This window comes from Corvus kubaryi, unplaced genomic scaffold (assembly GCF_017639235.1).
Source record: "Corvus kubaryi isolate FWS band 111438036 unplaced genomic scaffold, C.kubaryi_AGA036_p1.0 37398, whole genome shotgun sequence".
NCBI classification, from domain to species: Eukaryota; Metazoa; Chordata; class Aves; order Passeriformes; family Corvidae; genus Corvus; species Corvus kubaryi.
The window spans coordinates 47,546,065-47,565,904 of record NW_024581137.1 but is presented as its reverse complement, the minus strand read 5'-3'; the positions used below and the strand labels follow the sequence as shown (position 1 = coordinate 47,565,904).

At 39.3% G+C, this 19,840-nt stretch overlaps 1 protein-coding gene across 5 annotated transcripts in view; it reads left to right on the top strand.

The window, feature by feature from the left end:
* The first annotated feature begins 76 nt into the window (after nt 1-76).
* LOC121671744 (phosphofructokinase, platelet) overlaps nt 77-19,840 on the top strand; it is a 44,443-nt gene continuing 24,679 nt past the window's right edge. For 3 of the 5 annotated variants that reach the window (XM_042043911.1, XM_042043909.1, XM_042043912.1), the window contains exons 1-4: nt 77-444; nt 9,550-9,623; nt 16,311-16,388; nt 18,661-18,850. In XM_042043911.1, the coding sequence (XP_041899845.1) occupies nt 360-444; nt 9,550-9,623; nt 16,311-16,388; nt 18,661-18,850 (427 nt within the window). In that variant the 5' untranslated portion in view covers nt 77-359. The remainder of the gene's footprint in view (nt 445-9,549; nt 9,624-16,310; nt 16,389-18,660; nt 18,851-19,840) is intronic. The other 2 variants (XM_042043910.1, XM_042043908.1) reach the window with 1 other exon arrangement.

The following is a 19,840-nucleotide window of genomic DNA, read 5'->3' as shown; positions in this document are numbered from 1 at the left end:
CAGCGCCGCTCCCGCGGGGCTGGCGGGGGCGGGGCCGCGCCGCGCTGTCAGCGGCGCGCGAGGAGGGCGCGGCGGCGGGGCAGAGCGGGGGGTGGTGGGGTGAGAGGAGCACGGGCGCTGCTGCTCTTGCTCGCTTTTTTTTTTTTTCCCCCGGGCTTTTTCACACAGTCGCCCCCTCCCCTCAGGTTTTCTGCAGAGATTTACTTGTCGGTAATCACACACTTACAGCGGGCTGCTCGCGCTCTTTTCCCGCAGAGGCCGAACGCTCGGTCCAGCGGAGCGGGGGCAGACCCCCGCGGCCAGGGGCTCCCTCAGCGACAGCGCTCCGCCTCGCCCGCCGGTGCGGCTCCTGCAGCGCCATGGATCACCAGCCCAAGTTCTTCGAGAACCTCTCGGGCGCCGGGAAGGCCATCGGGGTGCTGACCAGCGGTGGCGATGCCCAAGGTAGCGGCTCATGCCGTTCACTCCGGGAGCACGGGGAAGACGAGGGGAAGGAGAACGCGGGGGACTTGCGGGCACGGTGGGGAGTGGGGCAGCAGCAGGAGAGGACGAGGAGCCCCTCGAGGGTGGTGTGAGGGGCAGGAAGGAAGGGCCTCCCCGGCTGGCAGGGCGCCCATGCGGGAGGCCAGGGGAGCAGCGTGGGCTGCCCCAGGGCTGGTGTCGGGAAGCCACGGTGCGGCACATGGAGGGAGTGGAGAGAGGGCTCTGGAAGCGGGACACAGGGGATTGCAGCGGTGCTCGGCTTCCTCTTTCCGTGCTGGCCTTCGACCCGGTTTTCTTACTAAGCACATTTAAAAGATAAATAATTTTTGCATGGCCTGGGCACCTGAGGTTCAAACATCACCTCACACCTTGCTCCCTCCCTTCTTCGCCACGTTTCCTCTGACCCAGGCTGGGCAAGGGAGAGAGTAGAAACGCTGCAGTAACTTTTACTACCAAGATGTCTCGTTCTCTGGAGAGATGGTGGGGAGAGGAGGGTGAGGAGGGATGGCTGATGCGAGCGGGGGAGGAGGAGGTCGTGCCGCCCTGCACGGCGGGCGGGAGGCTTGGCTGCGCTGCTGGGGCTCTGCCAGCCCTCGCCTCATCTGCTTTTCACTTCGTTTTGGCACCAGGGACACGTTTATGTTCTTACCCGTGGTTTAGAACGCTCAGATGATGGTTTACTCTCCCCCCGTAGGAGTATGTTAGAAACGTGTCTCACCTTCTTAAATCTCTTCAGTGTAGAGGAACTCGTGGCTACTACAGGACGGGGCGAACAAAAGACAGACATTAAGAGGGAAGGGAAAGAAAAGAACCTTGATCACAATATACGTAGTCAAGAATCCTTTTTTTTTGTACACTTTAGTTTCCCCTTTCCTACCAGAAAATCATGATGGGTCCTTTACAACTCGGCATATTCTGTGATTCTGTGCTAATAGTTTGAAGTTTCAGTTAATTAAGATTTCAAACGCGGAATGTACCGTGCAGTTCGAGAGGACTCTTGTTCTGCTTATACCAGGAGAGTTGTTCAGTGATACTTGCTGTTAGCAGCTTCCCTTAATTTACGGTTATTTTATTTTTTTTTTTTCCGGGAGTGTCTCGAGAGTACTTTACTTAAAGAAGAAGCGGCAGTCATTCGCGTTTGTGAAGAGAATGGGGGGTGGGAGCCTCTCACTTCCTTTCTGCGTGTTCTCGGTGGTTCAGGGACCAGTCTCTCCCCACATTTTGCCCGGGGAGGTGCCGGGACCAGTCCGCGGCCGGGCAGCCTCCCCTCTCATCTTGCCCTGGCTTCCCGGCGCGTCCATGCGGTGGTAGCTAGCATGGACCGGTGTCTCCACGCTCCCTGCCTCCCTCCCTCCGCCGGTGTGTACGTGATCCGCTGCGAGTCGCTGCAGATTCCGCCTCTTTGCGTCATCTGGGCTGGGAGAAGCATCCTCCCTCCCCCTGCCCGCAGGAATAACGGGGAGCCCCCGGGTTTGCTTAGGATTATCCGAAACTCTAATCGGGATGAAAGGGATTTGTTACCATCGAGGAGGAGAATGTTGCAGTTCTAGAGAAAAAAATCGATGCGTTTAAACGGCTTCTCTTTTGCCCCTCGGTGGGGCTACACTTTGTTCAAGTTTTATCCACAGTTTGCCGTCAGTGACATCAATTCCACTGCTAAATGATTCTAGGAGGAACTGGGAATCAGAGCATCTCTGTCTCAATGGTCTGGTGGCCAAATCACCATTTTAATTTAAAACTGTGGCAGGGTACTGCCTGAAGCAGCCGTAGCTTCTTGTCATGGTTCAGCAAGAGGTTGAGCCCTGCAACTTGCTTCCGCGTGGCTGGAGATTATATAATGCAGCAGCAGACGCATCTCCTTTTATAAATTATTAATCTGCACTTGCCACTATGTGAATTAAGGCATTTAAAGGACTTGCAGAAGCCAGGTAACATCTAGACTTTACATCTGGCAGATTGCCGCAGAAGAATGGAGGATTCCAAAGTAACAGCCTGTGAAAGTTGCTGTCTTAAGGAGTGGGGTTGTCACAAAGACCAAAAAAAGTAAACTGGATGCCTTCCAAGCTGTTTCATTGGCAGCATTATCGTCCTAACTTTGAAGAATAGGAAAATAACCCCCCCCAGCATTTTAGAACTTGATCATTTCACCTGAATCACACAACAGTGTGTGACCATAACCACTTACTATCTTGGTAACAGCAGAGAGGTGTAAAATATGCAACCTCAAATCAATTTGAAGGTTAGGAGTTAAAGAAGGGACAGAATGAGTCATGCCCTGTCAAGGTCATTTGCCCTCTGTAGGACAGGGTGCAAATGTGTGAGAGGAGTGAAGTCATGAAGTACACGCAGAAGGAAATATGCTGCTGTTACTGCTATTTGAAAATAATTTGTTAAAGCAAAGTGTAGGTGAGGCAAAGCTACTAACTCGGAAGTAGGCAAAAAATTTGTAGTATTAGGAAAAGAGTTCCAGTCTTGGTTTCATTTTGTTTTAGATTTGTTAGAAACTAAAAGTTTTCAGAGTATCTGTAATCCAAACTAAACTCACAAACAACTGAGTAGTAAAAATACCTGCTAAACACAAAATCTTAATAGGTTCCAGGATTTAGATTGGACTGTGAATCTGAGCATAGAATAAAATATACATGAAATTATTTTAAAGTGAAATGACTGCCTTTGCTGTTACTGTACTTTTTAATAATTTAAAAGTAGCATTATGTAAATTACACAAGGCTTTCTATTTATAGGGCATGTTTTCAGTTACTTCCTCACATTGGTGCTACTTCCTTGAAAGTTTTCTTTTTCTACCTGTAGAATTTTAAAGACTGTAGAATGTATATGTGTCATACTGGAACTATTATGGTTTACTCACCATTATTTTGTTTGGTGGAGTTAAAGAATTTATCAGTGATCTGTTTCACAGGAAAAGAGATCTGTATTTAGTACACTTAATAGGTATAAGTGCTAAACTTGACAGTGTATCACTTTAACTAGCCAGCTGTTAAAGTGTGAACCAGAAATGTACTTTCCACCGTAATTACAAGAACCTTGAGAAGCAAAAGAAGTTCTGACAGCCAATTCTCAATATTTATGGGTTGGTTCAGTTTCTGGACTATTTCTAAATTGTACTGATGGCAGCTCAGGAAGGCGGTTTAATAAATGGGATTTAATAGGTTATGCTTCTCACTTTGTGGGATTCTCTGGCCATGGTCTGCTTCAGGTCATGAAGTACACTGGTTGAATTTTCTGTGGGTTGCCAGTGGCTGCTAGAGACAATTTTGGCCACCGTAGGTCACTGGAGTTCACACAGCCTCCAAACAGCCTATTCCGGGACCGTGGTAGGTACGGCTCTGCAGCAGGAAGAGTCATCGGAAAGCCGTGGACAGAAGGTGATTGTGCACTCTTGGGGAAGGATGCGTTTGTGGCTGTGGAGTCGCTGCCCAGCCAACTGACTCAAGATCATTGTCTTTGAGTAGGACCATGTTGTTTTTGAGGTAAACTCAAAGATTTGGTGTTGTGGAGGACAGCGTAAGTAAGGGATGTAATGGTCAGGAATATCATAGCCCATCCTGCTGAAGTAAGGAACTACATGTCTCTACGTTTGAAGCATTCCAGGTTTCCCAAAGTTCTATTAGTTTAAGGCTTATTTAGTGCTGTAGATATAGAACTCTTGTCCTGGTGACGTAGATTGGAAGAAGAAGTCTTGGCACTGAACAAATGAAAAAGCTCAACTCCTTCAGCAAATACTGGATTTAAAAACAGCTTAAAAAGAACCCTAAAGAAGCCTTTTGGATTCCAGAATTTTGAAATACTACAGACCATGACTGTAGAAACAAAGATTTACATGTTTCTGCTTTTGAAGTATTACAAGCTGGGAAACATCGTAGGATGTATTAAATATAGTAGTGCAAATGTACTGACCTTGTCATGGTGGCAAAATTTCTTTTTCTGCCATAAACTTCTGAACTAATACAGTGAAATAGATAATTATTATTTTTTTTAAAGTCACAGACAAACTAAAACAACCCACACTCTTCTTATGTCATCCAAATTAGAGTTTATTTGTTAACACTTATGTAGTTTGAACATAGTCTCAAGGAATTTTTGAATTCTAGCCCCCCCCAAAAAGCACCTTTTCCAGCTAAGACTAGTGCATGCAAATAGACTTATATGAAATACACATCTATGTGTCTATAGATACAATAAGTACTATTTGCATGTAAAATTAAGAAATGTAGTTATTAATGGGTGAGTGAAACTATTTTAATGCATTTTGTATTTTTGAGAAGCTGCTTCCATAATTAGTTGTTTCGCTGATTGAAACTGATCTCTAAGATTTTATTTTAATTTTTAAGAAGGAAGTACGTTTTTCATCTAGATGTTATGCTATTGTATATATTTTTGCAGTAGAATGTTCTGATCTAATACACTGTTAATGTTCAGGAAAATTGTGTAATGTTTTCTTCAGGTATCTAGAATAATTATTGTGATTATATAAAATAAAATCTGTAACGTAATAAAAAGTAAATGGAACAAACCCAAGTTATTTTTTCAATTATTTGCTCAGTTCTTGTATTTGACTGCTTCTCTTTCAATGATTATATGCTCTTACTGGCATAACCATTTACATATTTGAGTAAAGTCTTCCTAAGGTAATGTTTAGACATTTTCCGTAGTGATTTTTGCTATAAAGTCTTTTAAGTCTGAATCTTTGTTCAGGGTAGCACTGAAACATATGTGCTAAGTCATTAAGCCTGTGTTAAAGCCAATGTTTGTCTTTAAAATTGGTGGTACTTAAGCATTTCTTGATGCTTGTCCAAGATGCATCGTTTTGATTTTGCTTTTGAATGGTTTATATTACAGTTATGTATTTAAAGGCATGACTAGCTGACTAAAGCAAGGCAAACTTGGCTTAAACACAAACTCTTGTAGAATCTCCTCTGTTGTAGTGGTACGTATGTATGTGGACCAGGATGTAGGCACGAGAGAGGGATGCTCTTTTGGAGGCAGGGAGTGCCTCTGAAATAATTTAAAGATTTCTGCAGTACTGTTTGTAGCTCTGTTATGAAAACCAACTGCTCCTTTTAAGGACAGTTGAATAGACATCAACAAGTTGATAAATCGTCAACTTTTAAATTTAATTCAAATGTTATGTAAAGCTGTGTAAGTAGTTGCATCTTTGCTGAGTCCAAAAGTGCAAAATAAATCTTTCCCTCTTTCCAAGGCTTTAATGCAAAAGCAAGTAGTAATTCAGGAAGATCTTAAGTAATTCTTGTATTATTTAAAAAAAAAAATACTGGTTTTGCTTGTGGCTTTCTTTTGAAGCTGCTATTCTAATCCTATATGCTTATCAAACTGCATTTATTATTCAGGACTAAATCCATGGTTAACCTGATAAATCTCTTTTGAAGTAATATGCATGAGTAATAACATTTCATAGATATTATGGTCATTCACAAATGCTGTTGTAAGACTCCACAAATAATGAAATTTTATTAGACAGTCCTACAGAAGCTTCACGAATTTTTATGTATTTTTTCTTGAATTACTGCAATTTAGACAGCCAAATTGTAGAAGTCTAAAGCTGCAATGTGTTAACTGTATTTTGTAGGTGTCAAATTCTAACATGACTTACATTTCAGAAGGGCTGAGGAATAAGCCAGGAGCCTGCCAGTAGACAGCCAAGTCTTTTTTCTGTGTAAGGAAATAAAATACACGACATGAAGTAACAAAAAAAATGTATGTTACATAAACTTAAAAAGCTGCAGTGGTGGTACTGGGAAGATGCTTTCTGTCTGTAATCGGTTTTTTTCCTTGGCTTTTGTCCTTTCATGGAGCAGGCAAATTGTGAATTTTTACCTATTTTTCATGCAAGAAACATGGAAACTGGAAGGTACTCATTAAGAAAGTAGGTGGCTGTATTAAGAATATATATACATGTGTATATAAACTTTCCACAAACAAACCAAACCAAACAACAGCAACCCCCATCCCCAAAAAAAAAATCAAAACCAAAAGCCAAAACAGAACTGCCAGAAAACCTCCCTACCAAGCAACAACAACAAAAAAGCCTCCCACACAACATGTGCTTTAATAGAAGCAAGCTGTGGGCTTTGGTGAAAGGAGTACCTTGTGCTAAGTCTTCCTGTTTGTGGAAAATGGCAGTGCTGTGATGAGCTGTCAGTTTGGTAAATTTAAAGGTCTTTGTCTCTCAGGGGTGTTAATTTTGTTACGAAAACTGTTTCACTGAGGAGATAACTTCACTCTGTTTCATCTGAGATTTAGCATGCTAACTTGTTTTCAGTACAGGCTGTGAGATGAGATTCTCTGTTTTTCTTTGACATCATCCAGTTCTTTGTCTAAAGCTGTGCTTTCAGCTGTCTTGGCATTTGGGAACTTTTTCCAGCTATGCCGCAAGGCTGACACTGGCTGGAAGAATTCTTGCTACAATTTCCTAAAGAAGAATTTATGTGAAAACACTGTTATTTGTGATTTTTATCTTAAGTGACTTCTACACAAACAGCAAAAGCAACTTTTTGATTTTGGCAAACTTAATTTTTTTGTTTAACCTTGAGCAACTTCAGGGACTTCCTGATGTGTTCATAAGTAATGAATCTTAGAGAAAATCTCAGCTTCATTCTTTAGACAGGTTGACTTTTACAGCTCAGTATTTTTTCCAATAACGGTATATACTGCAGGATGAGATCTTTGTGGCTTGCTGTGTTGTTTATCTATTCTAGTTATCAACGTTTTATATCTTCAGAGAGGTGAACACTTAACACCTGTGTCAAGCAGCAGAGTGTAGTGGTTTGGTCCAAAATACTCATTACTGTTTATCTGCTGTGAGATAAGAATTAGGAGAAATGCAAAACAGGCACCAAACTTGAAAGAATATAAAGAAGTTTATTAACAGACCTAAAAGAAGGAAAAAAAAAAAAATACCACCTTCAGAACTCTCCTCCTCCCCCCACCTTCCTCCCTTCTCCCACTGACAATGTGAAAAGACAACCCTTAAGATGTTCAGTCTGTTTACCACTTCCATAATAACCTTGTTCAGTCCATTTAGAAAGAGAAGTCTCTTCTTGCTCATGCTATGAAAACATTATCACAACGAGACAGCCGCCCACTTCCAAATATCGTTCAGTCCATTTAGGAAGAGGAGTCTCTGCCTGCGTGTGAGTCCTTTCCCCCGACTTGCAGCTTTTCCCGCAACTGCTTTCGAGGGTCCACTCTTGAAGATTTTTGGGGTACAATTTTAAGGTTGAGCCGTTCAGAAACAAAAACAGAGGCCCTTCTCCTTCCCTGGGAGCAAAGGGTCTTCATCATCTTCATCTTTAGGACTATCTCTGGGAGCATCTCTACGGACTGAGGTTTTCTCCTTTCCCGTTCGGAGCAAAAGTCCTCATCTGGTTCATCTTTCCCTGTCCAAACTTCTCATGAAATTACAGCTGCGTCAGCATCTGCCTATCTCAGCGCAGGTGCTTTTGCTCACGAATTGAACACTCCACCCCCCATATCTTCATGAAATTACAACAGGATACTCTGATATATCATAGCTTCACAACAGAATTTCAGCTTTAAGCATCTCCTCTCTCTCTTCCCTCAGGTTTTCAGCTCTTCACAGCAATAAAAGGGTTACTCTCACCTCGGCCTTGCAGCTTTACAGCTGGAATGTTGAATTTTTTCTTATCGCAGTGGAGAGGGGGGAGAGCCGAGCTGCTCCGGCTGCCCACGGCAAGGCAGTGGGGGGGGTTCCACGGCTGGAACAGGTCCATGGCTTCAGGATGGCCGTGGCCCGGCCCGGCCTGGCCCAAGCAGGGCCTGGCCGGGCCCACTGGGCCCTGCTCGGGCCCTGCAGCCACCTGTCCCAGTGCCGGAAACGAGAGAGAGAGCTTGGAGGGGGAGTTTGCCTATTCTTAAATGTGGATCACAGAGGTGATCACAACTTTAAGTGGCTTAGAGAATTGTCCATATTCAAACTGGCCAGCTGATAGGTTCTATCAGTTCCCAGAGGAAACTGTAAGCACCCCTTAGCAAGGACGTCCCTTCCGGGACTATGCTTGCTAACCTATGACACAGAGCTTACCTACTACCTGGCTATTTTGATATTAAATGCATCTGATTTGGAGAATTGTTGCCTAGTACTTTGGATTGTCATCCTTATTGCATCCCTTTTCTGCTAATGTGCCAAGACTATCAGTGTAGCTTAGCTACTTCTCTCTTCGTGCTTTGCATAATCTCTTATGTCTGTTTTAGTGGTATGGAAACAATTAGTTGATTAGTTTTGAAAAGTTCCTGAATAATGGGTAAGGTAATGCGGTATCTGAAAGGATGGGTTATAACAGAAATTCATTTGACCTGTGTAGAGGGACCAGTGGAACTTCCACTGTTGCTCAGGAGATTGAGTGTTTGACCATGGGACTTAAATGGAAGATTTTATGGGAGTATAATTTGTCAGATGTCTGTGAGCAGGGAATTCCAATTGGAGCTTGCGTATTAGGGACCAAAGTGGTGGTCAGACGCCTTTTGGTCAAATGAGTCCATGTAGCATTTTTTTGTTAATTTACTGCTACTTCTGTCCTTTTAAATGAGCATCTGTCCAGGTCAGCTTTGGCTCTGCTCCCCACAAAATACTGTATATACGCCTGTGTTATTTTGGAAATCCCATAAAAACTGTTCAAATATAATTTCTCATTTGAAGAAGCTAAATTTTAACTTGTTGAACGTTTTGCATTTCAGACTGAAAACTAACCATTATTGCAAAATTAATTTACTTTCTTGTTCCGTAGCTGTAACTTTTACAATGATGTTTTGCAGTCAGCAGCAATTTAATCTCTGATTAACACACACACTGGCATTCACATAATTATTGTACAAAGAATAGTTCTGAACCCTTCATGCTCATGGGCTGCTTGCACTGTCATTAAGCAAATTTCTGTTTTAATGGATGCTGGTCATTGTCTTTCTTAGGAATGAATTAATGTTCGCTTTATTTTCAAGACAATGAATACTTCTAGTATACAAAAAATGCTGGATGACTATAACTGTGATTTTGCTTTTTCTTCCCAGGTATGAATGCTGCTGTGCGCGCAGTAGTACGCATGGGAATCTATGTAAATGCCAAAGTCTATTTTATTTATGAGGTTAGTTTTTGTTTCATTCATTCTGTATTTTTTCTTCTGACTAAACTTGAGTTTTTTTGGAAACACCATGGAGAGTAAATAGTATAAATCAAAAAAAATGTTTAGGTGCCATTCCTTTTCATTGTGTTTTATTTAGTACTTTATATTTTTATGGAAATCTACTTTTCACAAGGTGTATTCTAAAACGATCTAATTTAATTGTAATTTCTTAAATATATGGAATTCCTTATGTGCCACCAAAGACTTGAAAACAGAGAAAAACAGAGGTGGTTGTCACCCTGCAGTGAGCTACATATCTGTGCACTTGTTGGATGTTTGGCCCCATTTATTGTACTTCATAAATGTTTTCCTATACTGATGCTTAATCCTTTGACTCCCCCCACTCCATTTTCCTAGATTATGATAGGATGTGTCCTCACCGTCATTTCACAGATAGCACAGCTTTGTTTTGATCAAGAGTACTGTGACACTGCTGCCATCTTGCCTGGCTTTTAGGCAGAAAGTTGTAACTGAAGAGACAACCAACAAACAAAAAGAAGCCACATCAAAAACCTGACCATCACTGGTCTGTCCAGACATCATGATTTTGTGGTTGAAGCTTGTAACTGTATGTGCAGAAAGATTGTATATTTCTGTAACAACTATGTGATAAGAAATAAACATGGGACAAGTTTAATGTCAATGCCAAGGTGATGCTCCATGTGTTTTGTCTTCCTGGAAGACTGTTGGAGTTAGACTTCCTTATAAAGGACGCTTTCAGTTTTTATACAATTTGCAGATTAAACAATAAAGTAAATATATTGATACTGTTCCCGCTGGAATTCCTGTACAGCTCGTTAGTAGATTGAGATTATTACAAATCATAATAAAAAGTCAATATGGGGGAAAGCGTGGTAGGTCCCCAGTAAAATGTAACTTTAATATAAAGATATGAAGTACTAGAATTCATAGAAGTGCTCAGAAAATAATTTTGTTTTACTTCTGTGCATGGCAAATACACAATTTATCTTTAAAAAGTTGCTGTTTATCCTTTCTGTAGCTCATTTACTAATGAGATGCAAAGTATATTGAAATGCAAATAAGCAGAGGACTGTGCTCCAAAATTCTTTCCTACTACAGTGGTACAGCAAGTTGCTCTGAATACTTAGTGTGTGCTAATTACATGGCCAATCTCTGGAATTCCTTCAGTGTTCAGCTGCTTTGCAGGCTTGCTGAAATGGGTCAGATACTTCTGTGGAAGTAAGGAGGCGGTTTTGGCCATCTTCAAGGCCAGCACTTGGATTTTAATTTATTTTTTAATTAGCTTTAAGTCAAGAATGGCCATCTTTTATCACCTTTTAGAAATACTTGTTATCACAGAGTGATAAATTTCAAGAGAAATTTGAATATTTGTTTTTTCTGAACTTAAATAGTGCTATTTTGCTATCATGTTCCTGTGTTAACTGGTAGAGTTGGCTAGTGTGAAGTCACAGATACTTCTGAATGGAAAGTGATTGTAAAAAACAAGTCAATGTTGGGAATTTTGAGTTTCCCTTAGATATTGTCCTTCTGTCTTCAGTGTAACAATAGGGTCTGGGAGGAAATGCACATTTCACTCTTAAGTATGGGCTCTGAAAAAGATTATTTACTTCTAGATTAGTCCATTCAGTTCTATGTTTCATAAAGTACCGAATGCTAAGCTTTGTTCTTCTCTGACTTGTAATTGAAGTATGAAGTCAGTTTTCTTTCACAATGCCTACAAGTATTTCAGAGAAACAGGGTTGCAAACATTGAAATGAAATGGCTGCTTAATTTTACCCTTTTGAAATGGGAAATAGATGAAGGTGACAAGTGAGGGTAAAAATCTTGTGAGACTTGTCACTAATGTTCCCTGTTATAAGCCTTTGCATGATATCTAAAGAGGAGATATATTTTTCGGTATACTTTAGGTTATTTAATGCTTTTAATAAGGTGTTTCTTCTGAATTACAGTTTACTGAATGCTGACTTGAGTGTGTTAAGCACAGAGAGTCGTGTATCTTCAGCCTATCTTTTGAGCAGACATTTTAACACGTAGGTCAGGGTAAAGTGATACCTGTATTGAAGTTTCTCTGAAAAAGTGAAGGAAAAACCTGAAGTGACAATATCCAAAAGAGGAAAAAAAATTTCTTATTTGGATCCAAAAATTGAGTTAAAGGCCTCAGCCTTTTCAAGCGGACTTTGCTGTAATCGTCATAAGCTCTGTTTCTCCTGTAGCTGTGTCTGTCATAGGAACTTTTTTTGCACTGCAAAACCATCTGTCTTCTACAGCTGTGGCCAGCACTAGTTCTGTATTCTAAGTAAAACAGTAACTCTGTTTTCCTAACTCCATTTTTCTTCATTTTGTTATGAGAGATTACTGAGATAAATAAAAATTAATAATGAATTAGAGCTAAGTCATTTTCTGGCCTTTTTTAAGTTGGTTTTATGAAAGCCCAAAGAAAGAAACAGTTGCGCACTGGAATTCATGGGCTGTTTTAACTTCAAGTCACAAAAGGGAAGAAAAAGTAAATTAATGAGAAGATGAAAAACTGGAAGATAATTTATATAAAAGCTATAATTTTTTATATCTTTTTTATAGTTCATATAAAACCTGTGAATTTATAGCTATAAAATAAAAAAACCCCTTGTGTATCTTAATTCATTGAAGTTAGCACATTTCAAAATTTTGCTATTAATTTCAAATCTATACAGTTGCCCTAGTTTCACAGTTTCATATTTTATAGTATTTTATTTTAGTCTGTAGTTACCTGTCTTGACTATCATCACATTATTCTTCAAATCTTCTCCAGTCTGAATCAAAATTTGAATTAACTGTGGATTAATTTCAGTCACGGTATGAAAATCTAGGAGCTGAAAATATGTGTAGAGTACCAGGCTGCTTTAGGGGGCTTGTTGAATTTTTTTTCACTAATCAAAAGCTATTAAAGTCAGGCTGATTTTTGTTTTGTCTTGTTTTTTCTTTCAAATTGAGAATGGGAAGAAAAAGTGATGCCTCTCATTTATGGCAACTCATTTTAGGTACTTGAGGTCTTAAATATTTATACAAATAACCTGCCCTTTTTCCGGGATTGAAGCACATAGTTCCCGCTGGCTGCGCGCTCTTGCTACTAAGCTATGGAACTTTCAGTTTCATCATCTTGATTAAGAGTCTTTTTGTCAAGAGGCCAGCATTGGGAGTGCAGTGCTACTGCAGTCATGGATTTGAAGTGAAAACTTCATGTCTCTTCCGTGGTGGTTTGTGCACTCAGTGACAGTAGTATTTTATGTTGTTGAGCAATGGCTAAGAATTCTCAGTAAGTAAATTCACATAACTGTTAAAGCCCCAAGTGTCTTGCATGTAACACGTCAGAAGATGGCTTGTTCTTTTTTGAAAGCTTTTGCCTTCAGAGTTCAGACTGGAAGCCACATTTGCTCCTGCCACTCTCTCCTGGAGTTGCAGTGTCTGTGAATGTACCCTGTGAAAATTGGACTCTTAGAGATTTCTTCTTGTTCTTTGAATATTTAGATTTTGGGTACATGAAGGACTAAACATAAAATGGAGCTGATCTTCACAAACTGTGCTTGATGTATTTTTGACAGTTCATTTTTTCCATTCTTGCCCCATAGTTTTAGTATCTCAGTACCCAAGCTCCTGTATTTTTAGGATCTAAGTAAGATTTACTTTTTTAATGTAAATTGACAGATTCCTACCCTCATATTAAGGTCTGGAGTCACATCTGCCGGTGGTTTTTGGTAACCATACATCTGGAACAGTGGTGAACCTTCAAGCATATTATCCAGTCCTCATCAGTGCTTACGTAACTAAAACAATAAATGGAAATCATGATCATTATTAATACTTCAATTGTAATTAGTAATTCATTTTTTTCCCCAGTAGCTTTTCTAGAAAGCTGTTTTAATTCTGTATTGTGCATCTCTTAATGGTATGGAAAACAATGTGTCAGTTCTAGCTACCTTATTCAGAGGTAACTTGCAGATACCCGGCAAACTGAATTACAAAAAGCTTATGTAACAGTTCAAACAGATTATGATTCCAAAAGTTCCCTGTCCTACCTTGTAGTGGGAGGAATTGTTAACACATGCCCAGTTCTCACTTGGCGCAGATATGGACTCCTGACCAAAATGCATGAATTCTTTCTATTTCAAAGAAGCATGGTGCACGAATGGGTCATAGCTCATCCTTAGCTTAGCTATGATGTTTTTCAAGTCTTACAGACAACTTAAACTACTATTTTATCTCTCTGCTTTTTTCTGTGTTTTAGATTTGTTAATCTGCAAATTGGGAATGTTAATCTATTAGTTTTATTTATGTATGTATTTCCTGTATGTAATATTGTATATATTTTTGTCAGCTTGCAGTGCAGATTATTGTAGTTTCTGTTAAAAACTGAATTAAGATGCAACATTACACTACACTTTCAGGATTTATTACCAGTGGATCTCTTGAGTTATTGTAGTTGTCAATAGAAATACTGATAGGAAAAGCTTTCACTCCATTGCTGAATGGTAAAAGGAACATAGAATTCTATGCTTTAAAAAAAACCAAACCAACAAAGCTGTGATGAGTGAACTTAGTAATTTATTAGCCATCATCAAGCTGTAACGTTTCTGTCTGAACATCTTTGCTCTTTATCTGAGGGAGATTTTTTTTTTTTTTGAGTTGATAGGTAGATTAAGCGTTATTCCTTTTCCACCTTGCTCTGATTTTGAAAAAATTGTGTACATAATGGCTTACCTCTTCAAGTCTTTGTGTGTATACATTAGCATACAAAGAGTATGTCCTATATGTAGGGACCCATAAGAGAGCTGGGGAGATATCACTACAGTTCCTGGTAAACTAGGACAAGGAGTAATGGGGTCAAACTGAAAGAGTGGAAATGTAGGTTAGATGTACGGAGGAAATTCTTTACTGTGAGAGTGGCGAGTCACTGGAACAGGTTTTCCAGAGAAGATGTGGATGCCCCAACCCTGGCAGTGTTCAGGCCAGGCTGGATGGGGCATTGAGCACCTTGGTCTAGTGGGAGTTGTCCCTGCTGATGGCTGGGGAATTGGAAGTTGATGATCTTTAAGTCCCTTTGAACCCACACCATTCTATGTGTATATATTAGACACATGTCAAAGTTATCTGGAGAGTGTACGAATGTTGAAAAGGTCTACTGGATGGCAGAAATTAGAGATATAGGTAGTTCTCCATCTGGATGTTTTTGCTATTGCTTGATCATATAATATGTAAATTAATCAGTCAAGTCTCACTGAGCAGAAACTTTCATGCTTTCACCTTGGAATCTGTACTGGAATCCTAAAAAGCCTAATTGAGTAACTTACACTTTTGTTGTGTCCAGATTATTTTACATTCTTAGTTTCTCATGCTGGTGAGGACTCAAAGTTTGACATAAAAAGCTATATATATTATATGAATACTAAGCCGCTTTAGGCTTAGTGTGTTTCCAAGTTACTGCTTACTGAGTAAATTCTGCATATACTCTGAATCATGCCAAATTAAATTTCTCCAGTTTGTAATGTAAGCTTTGCTGTTTTCTGAACTCCCTTCTTTTTCTTGTTCCTGACTTATTATTGAAAACCCTGAAACTAATATATAGTCTTGCAAAAGCTGCCCAGAGAAAAAATGGTAACTAATTGTTCCTTAGCAATATGTACACATAATCTAAAAATGGAGATATAAACATAGTCATGGTTATTTTATTCTGGTTTCTCTGTCAGTTAGAATTTTCCAGACTTGGGACTGGACTCTGCATTTCCTTTCCTTTCCTTTCTTTTCCTTTCCTTTCCTTTCCTTTCCTTTCCTTTCCTTTCCGTTCCGTTCCGTTCCGTTTTTATTTTGTTTTAATCAATGTTCACAATATCCCCTAATGGAAAAGAATCTGTAATTGCCATTCTGCTAGTGTTTTTGTAGAGAGGTAGTAAAACCAAGCATAATAAAACCCCTTAGCTGCTTACTGGATAGTTTTTCTTCTTTCAGATAAATGTAGTTCTTCTCATATTACAGAATGCAGTGGTTTTAGAAGACCATTTGAGTTGAGGTGTTAAGAATTTTTTAAATGCATCACTAAAAATTGTATTTTTTCCTGTTAAATCTCTTTTTATTTATTGTGTGACTGCCTCAAAAAAAAAAAAGAAAAAAGCTTGTGTCACCTGATTTCTTCTTCTTTTATGAAAAAGTTCCAGTTATTGCTCTTTGTCTTGTTTTGCTTATTACCAGCACTGGGGAGAAAAAAAGTACAATGTGTTACAAAGATAGATTTCCTAAGTTCATGGCCCCTGGCTGAGGTTATGTTTTTAAGGAACGTATTTTATAATGCATTTCGAAATTCTTTGTAGTTTTGGGTTTTTTTAATTGAATATTTATTCTTAAGAAAGAAGAAGCACATTACCATTCTAGTTTAATAGCTGTGTAATCTGTGTAAAGTCTTACCTTATCTTGAAGTTGTTTTTGGAACTGATCCTTTAGGAAGAGGGTTTGTTTTGCTTTTCTCCCCTTAAAAGAAGCAGTGATACCTGCTTGAATGTTGTTTCATTTAAATTGAATATTTTTTTATGCAGGGTTTTTAATTAAAGTTGTATTAAAGTGCACAAGGTGAGTATTACTGTAGTGGAAATTTGATGCAGTTTTTAAAACCAGAATTAAGAAATACTTTCCCTTTTTCAGGGTTACCAGGGAATGGTTGATGGAGGTGATAATATTGTAGAAGTTTCATGGGAAAGTGTTTCAAGTATCCTGCAAGTGGTAAGTGCTAAGGGGTGAGCATGGGACTCAAACCCTCTTTATTCAAACAGAAGAACCAAATTTCTAGATCCAGGCAACCACTGTAATTATGTATTTGGACTGTGTGATGACTGAGTGACCAGCATGTACCACTTCCAGCAGAGCCTGATTTCTGCAGTGTGGATGGCTGACACTTTCTAAAGGTCTTGGTATGGTCTTGAATTTGGTGCCCAGAAATAATCTTGTAAACCTTTGTTCTAGATTTGCAACATCACATGTCATTAGCCTCCTAAAGCCATATTGACAAGTCTATATTTAATAAAAAAGACATTAGAGGGCCAAAACATGAAATAGCTGTGTTTTGTAAGGCAAATAATTTCTTACGAAACCCTGTTGGCTTTCTGTGTAAGTGAATTTAGAGTTACAGTAGCGGATGTAATTACAGTGCAGTTCTGCAGAGCTCAGATACTGCCAATGACTTTGTACATTTTTAATACAACATCCTGCACTGTGGCCATTTGGATCTTCTCAGCTTTTGCTCAGCATGGTAATGTTATTACCTCTTCCAGAGCAGGTGCTATGTTTGGCGAAGAGGCCTTACTGCTTGCCAAGCTTTCTGAAAACTACCTCCAGGTGAAGCGTGGGTTTCTTTGGAGCTTTTTGTAAAGTTAATGAACATAAAGCAGTTAGCAGAGACAATTTTTTTTTTCAAACCAGTGCCCTGGAGTACTGTGAAGTATTTTGTCCCGTGTTTGGTTGTTTTTCTTTTCTTTTTTTTTCCCCATGTCTATCTTCCAGAATATGTAAATAGAATCATAGAATATATCAAGTTGACAGGGACCCATAAAGATCATTGAGTCCTAAAACTAAACCATATGACTAAGAGCATCATCCAGATGCATCTTAATGATTACGAGAATATTGAGTTCTCTTGGCCAAGCCACACAAGAACATAGGCAGGAGCAGGAGGATGTAGGCATCCTATACATGTGTGTACCATACATAGTATAACAAAAACATCTTTCTGAGCTTTTTTGCTGGTAGTTCAACAGACCAGCAGTGAACCATGTATCTTACAGAATCTGTTGTGTTGTTTTGATGAGAAAGGTTTTTCAGCCCATTGTGTATTTCTGTTTATTCAAAAGAAGTAGCACTTTGTTTCAAGTACATAGTTCTTTTCCACTTACAGCTATGCTTTTTCTAAGTAGGAAAATACCTAGTTTTAGATATATGTTTTAGTCTCGATTTTCTTTTTTTTAAGAGTATCTTTGTGTGTACACATCTACCTTTTTGTCTGAAGACAGCTGAACTTCTATTCCACTTTCTTTTTTCTCTCCACTAGTAGCTATGCAACACAGATGGCAAACTGGCTTGAGAGCTGAAACACCTATTGATAGGGTAAATCATGTCAGTACAGCCTGTGCAGATTTGAAGTTCAAATTTAGATGGATGTGAGAGATTTACTACAAGTTAAAGGGAATGTTTATGCAAAAGTGGTGTAATCATCTCCAGATTTGTTTGCAGGAAAAAAAATAGTTTTTTCAGTCTTAATTGATATTACTTTTTACTGTGACAATAAATAAGGCAAAGATTAAAACTTCTTGAGTGACTGAACAACATAAACACAGAAGGTGTGTAAATAATGTGTGTCCAGAAAGACACCCAGCAATTTTCGGTGACCGGGAAATTCAGTTATTTTTAAAAATGACGACTACCATTTCTGAAAGAAGCTTTTAAATTCATATTAATAAGTGCAACAGATAATCAGTAAAACAGAAAATGTAGCATTAGTCTGATCTATAAGGATTTAAAGGCAGTTATTTCCATATCTGTGGAATGACAATGAATGCTAATTTTGCATTTCAGGGATACATTTTTTTCTCTTACTGTTTATGTATTTAGTGGTTCTAGGGGGAAGAATACCACACTGACTCAAATTCATCTAGATGTTTAACTACTTAGTATATCACTTTTACTCTTGCCTTTACATATAAGTAACAGTTAACCTATTTATTGTAATGCTGCTAAAATTAATCCCGTGTAATTTAACATTTTCCTTCCAGAGTAGCTTTTTCTCAGTCATTTTTGAGTGGGGTTTTTTTGTTTTTCCCTTGTGTGTGTATCTGCTCTTGAACATAAATTCCCACGGGTTTGATAATTTTTTGTCTATCATCAGTCAGTGTAAAATTAAAAGAAGGGAGGCTATGATATAAAATTCATCATTAATCCACCTTAGAAAGATACAGCAATATACCAGGTTATGAAGTAAACCCGCTGTTGTTCCCTTTCTCAGGGAGGCACAGTCATCGGCAGCGCGCGCTGCAAACCCTTCCGCACGCGCGAGGGCCGCCTGCAGGCCGCCTTCAACCTGGTGCAGAGAGGGATCACCAACCTCTGCGTGATCGGCGGCGACGGCAGCTTAACCGGCGCCAACCTCTTCCGGGAGGAATGGAGCGGGCTGCTGGAAGAGCTGGCACAGAAGGGTGAGTTTGCCTTCAGGCCCTCTGGACTTCACTCCAGTCTGCAGGGAAGTTATGAACCCTCACTGTAGGTATGCAAACTGGATCCAGAGGGTATTTCTCAAGTTTAAAAATCAAATGCATTCATTCTAGGAAATGGCGTGGTTCTTCGTAAAATAATAGCTTTTGGTTTCTGTACATCCTCTCATGCATATCATAAAGGTCCAAAAAAGGCCAAGTTAGTTACTGTACAACAGTCTCTGTGGACTACTTCCTCTATTATGAATCATTTTCAGGCTCTGAACTTCTTACCTTTTGCTTGAAAAGCCCTATGCCCTCATACGCAAACTGAGGTGGTAATTCTTTTCCTACAACAAGTTACACATTTGTATGTTATTAAATTATGATGCTTTCCTGCCTGTATGTCACTGTTTGTTTAAGATCAGAACATTAAGTGGCTATTGATAAAAGTACAGCCAGCCCCGTAGTTGTCTTCGATAGAATCCAGGAGGATGTATAGGGAAGAGTAAAAGAGTAAAGTAATGCTATGTTGATGTTATGTGTTACTCATAATATATAAATACTCTGATAGCTTCCATCCATTTCTGTCTTCAGGACTTCCTGAACCGGATGCTGTTAGCAGTCTTTAATGAATTTCTCTTCCATGAATTTATACAGTCTACTTGAAGCATACAGAGTTTTGCTGAAAACATTGTGTAGCAAGGAGTTCTGCAGCTTTACAGAATAATAAATTTAGATTGTGAAGAATCTTCTGTTTATTTTGATCCTGCTGGCTTATAGATCATTTGATGCCCATAGTTTTTGTGTTAGAATAAACAGTGAATGATCAGTCCTCCTTCCTCTCTGCATGCCACTTGAGATTTTACAGCTGTCTTATTTTCCCTTCATCATCTCTTTTTCTAGATGGAAGAGTTGTAGTTTGCTTAGTTGTTCCTTATATGTAAGTTCTATATCTTTGATCATCTTTGTTGCCCTTCTCTGAACCTTTTCCAG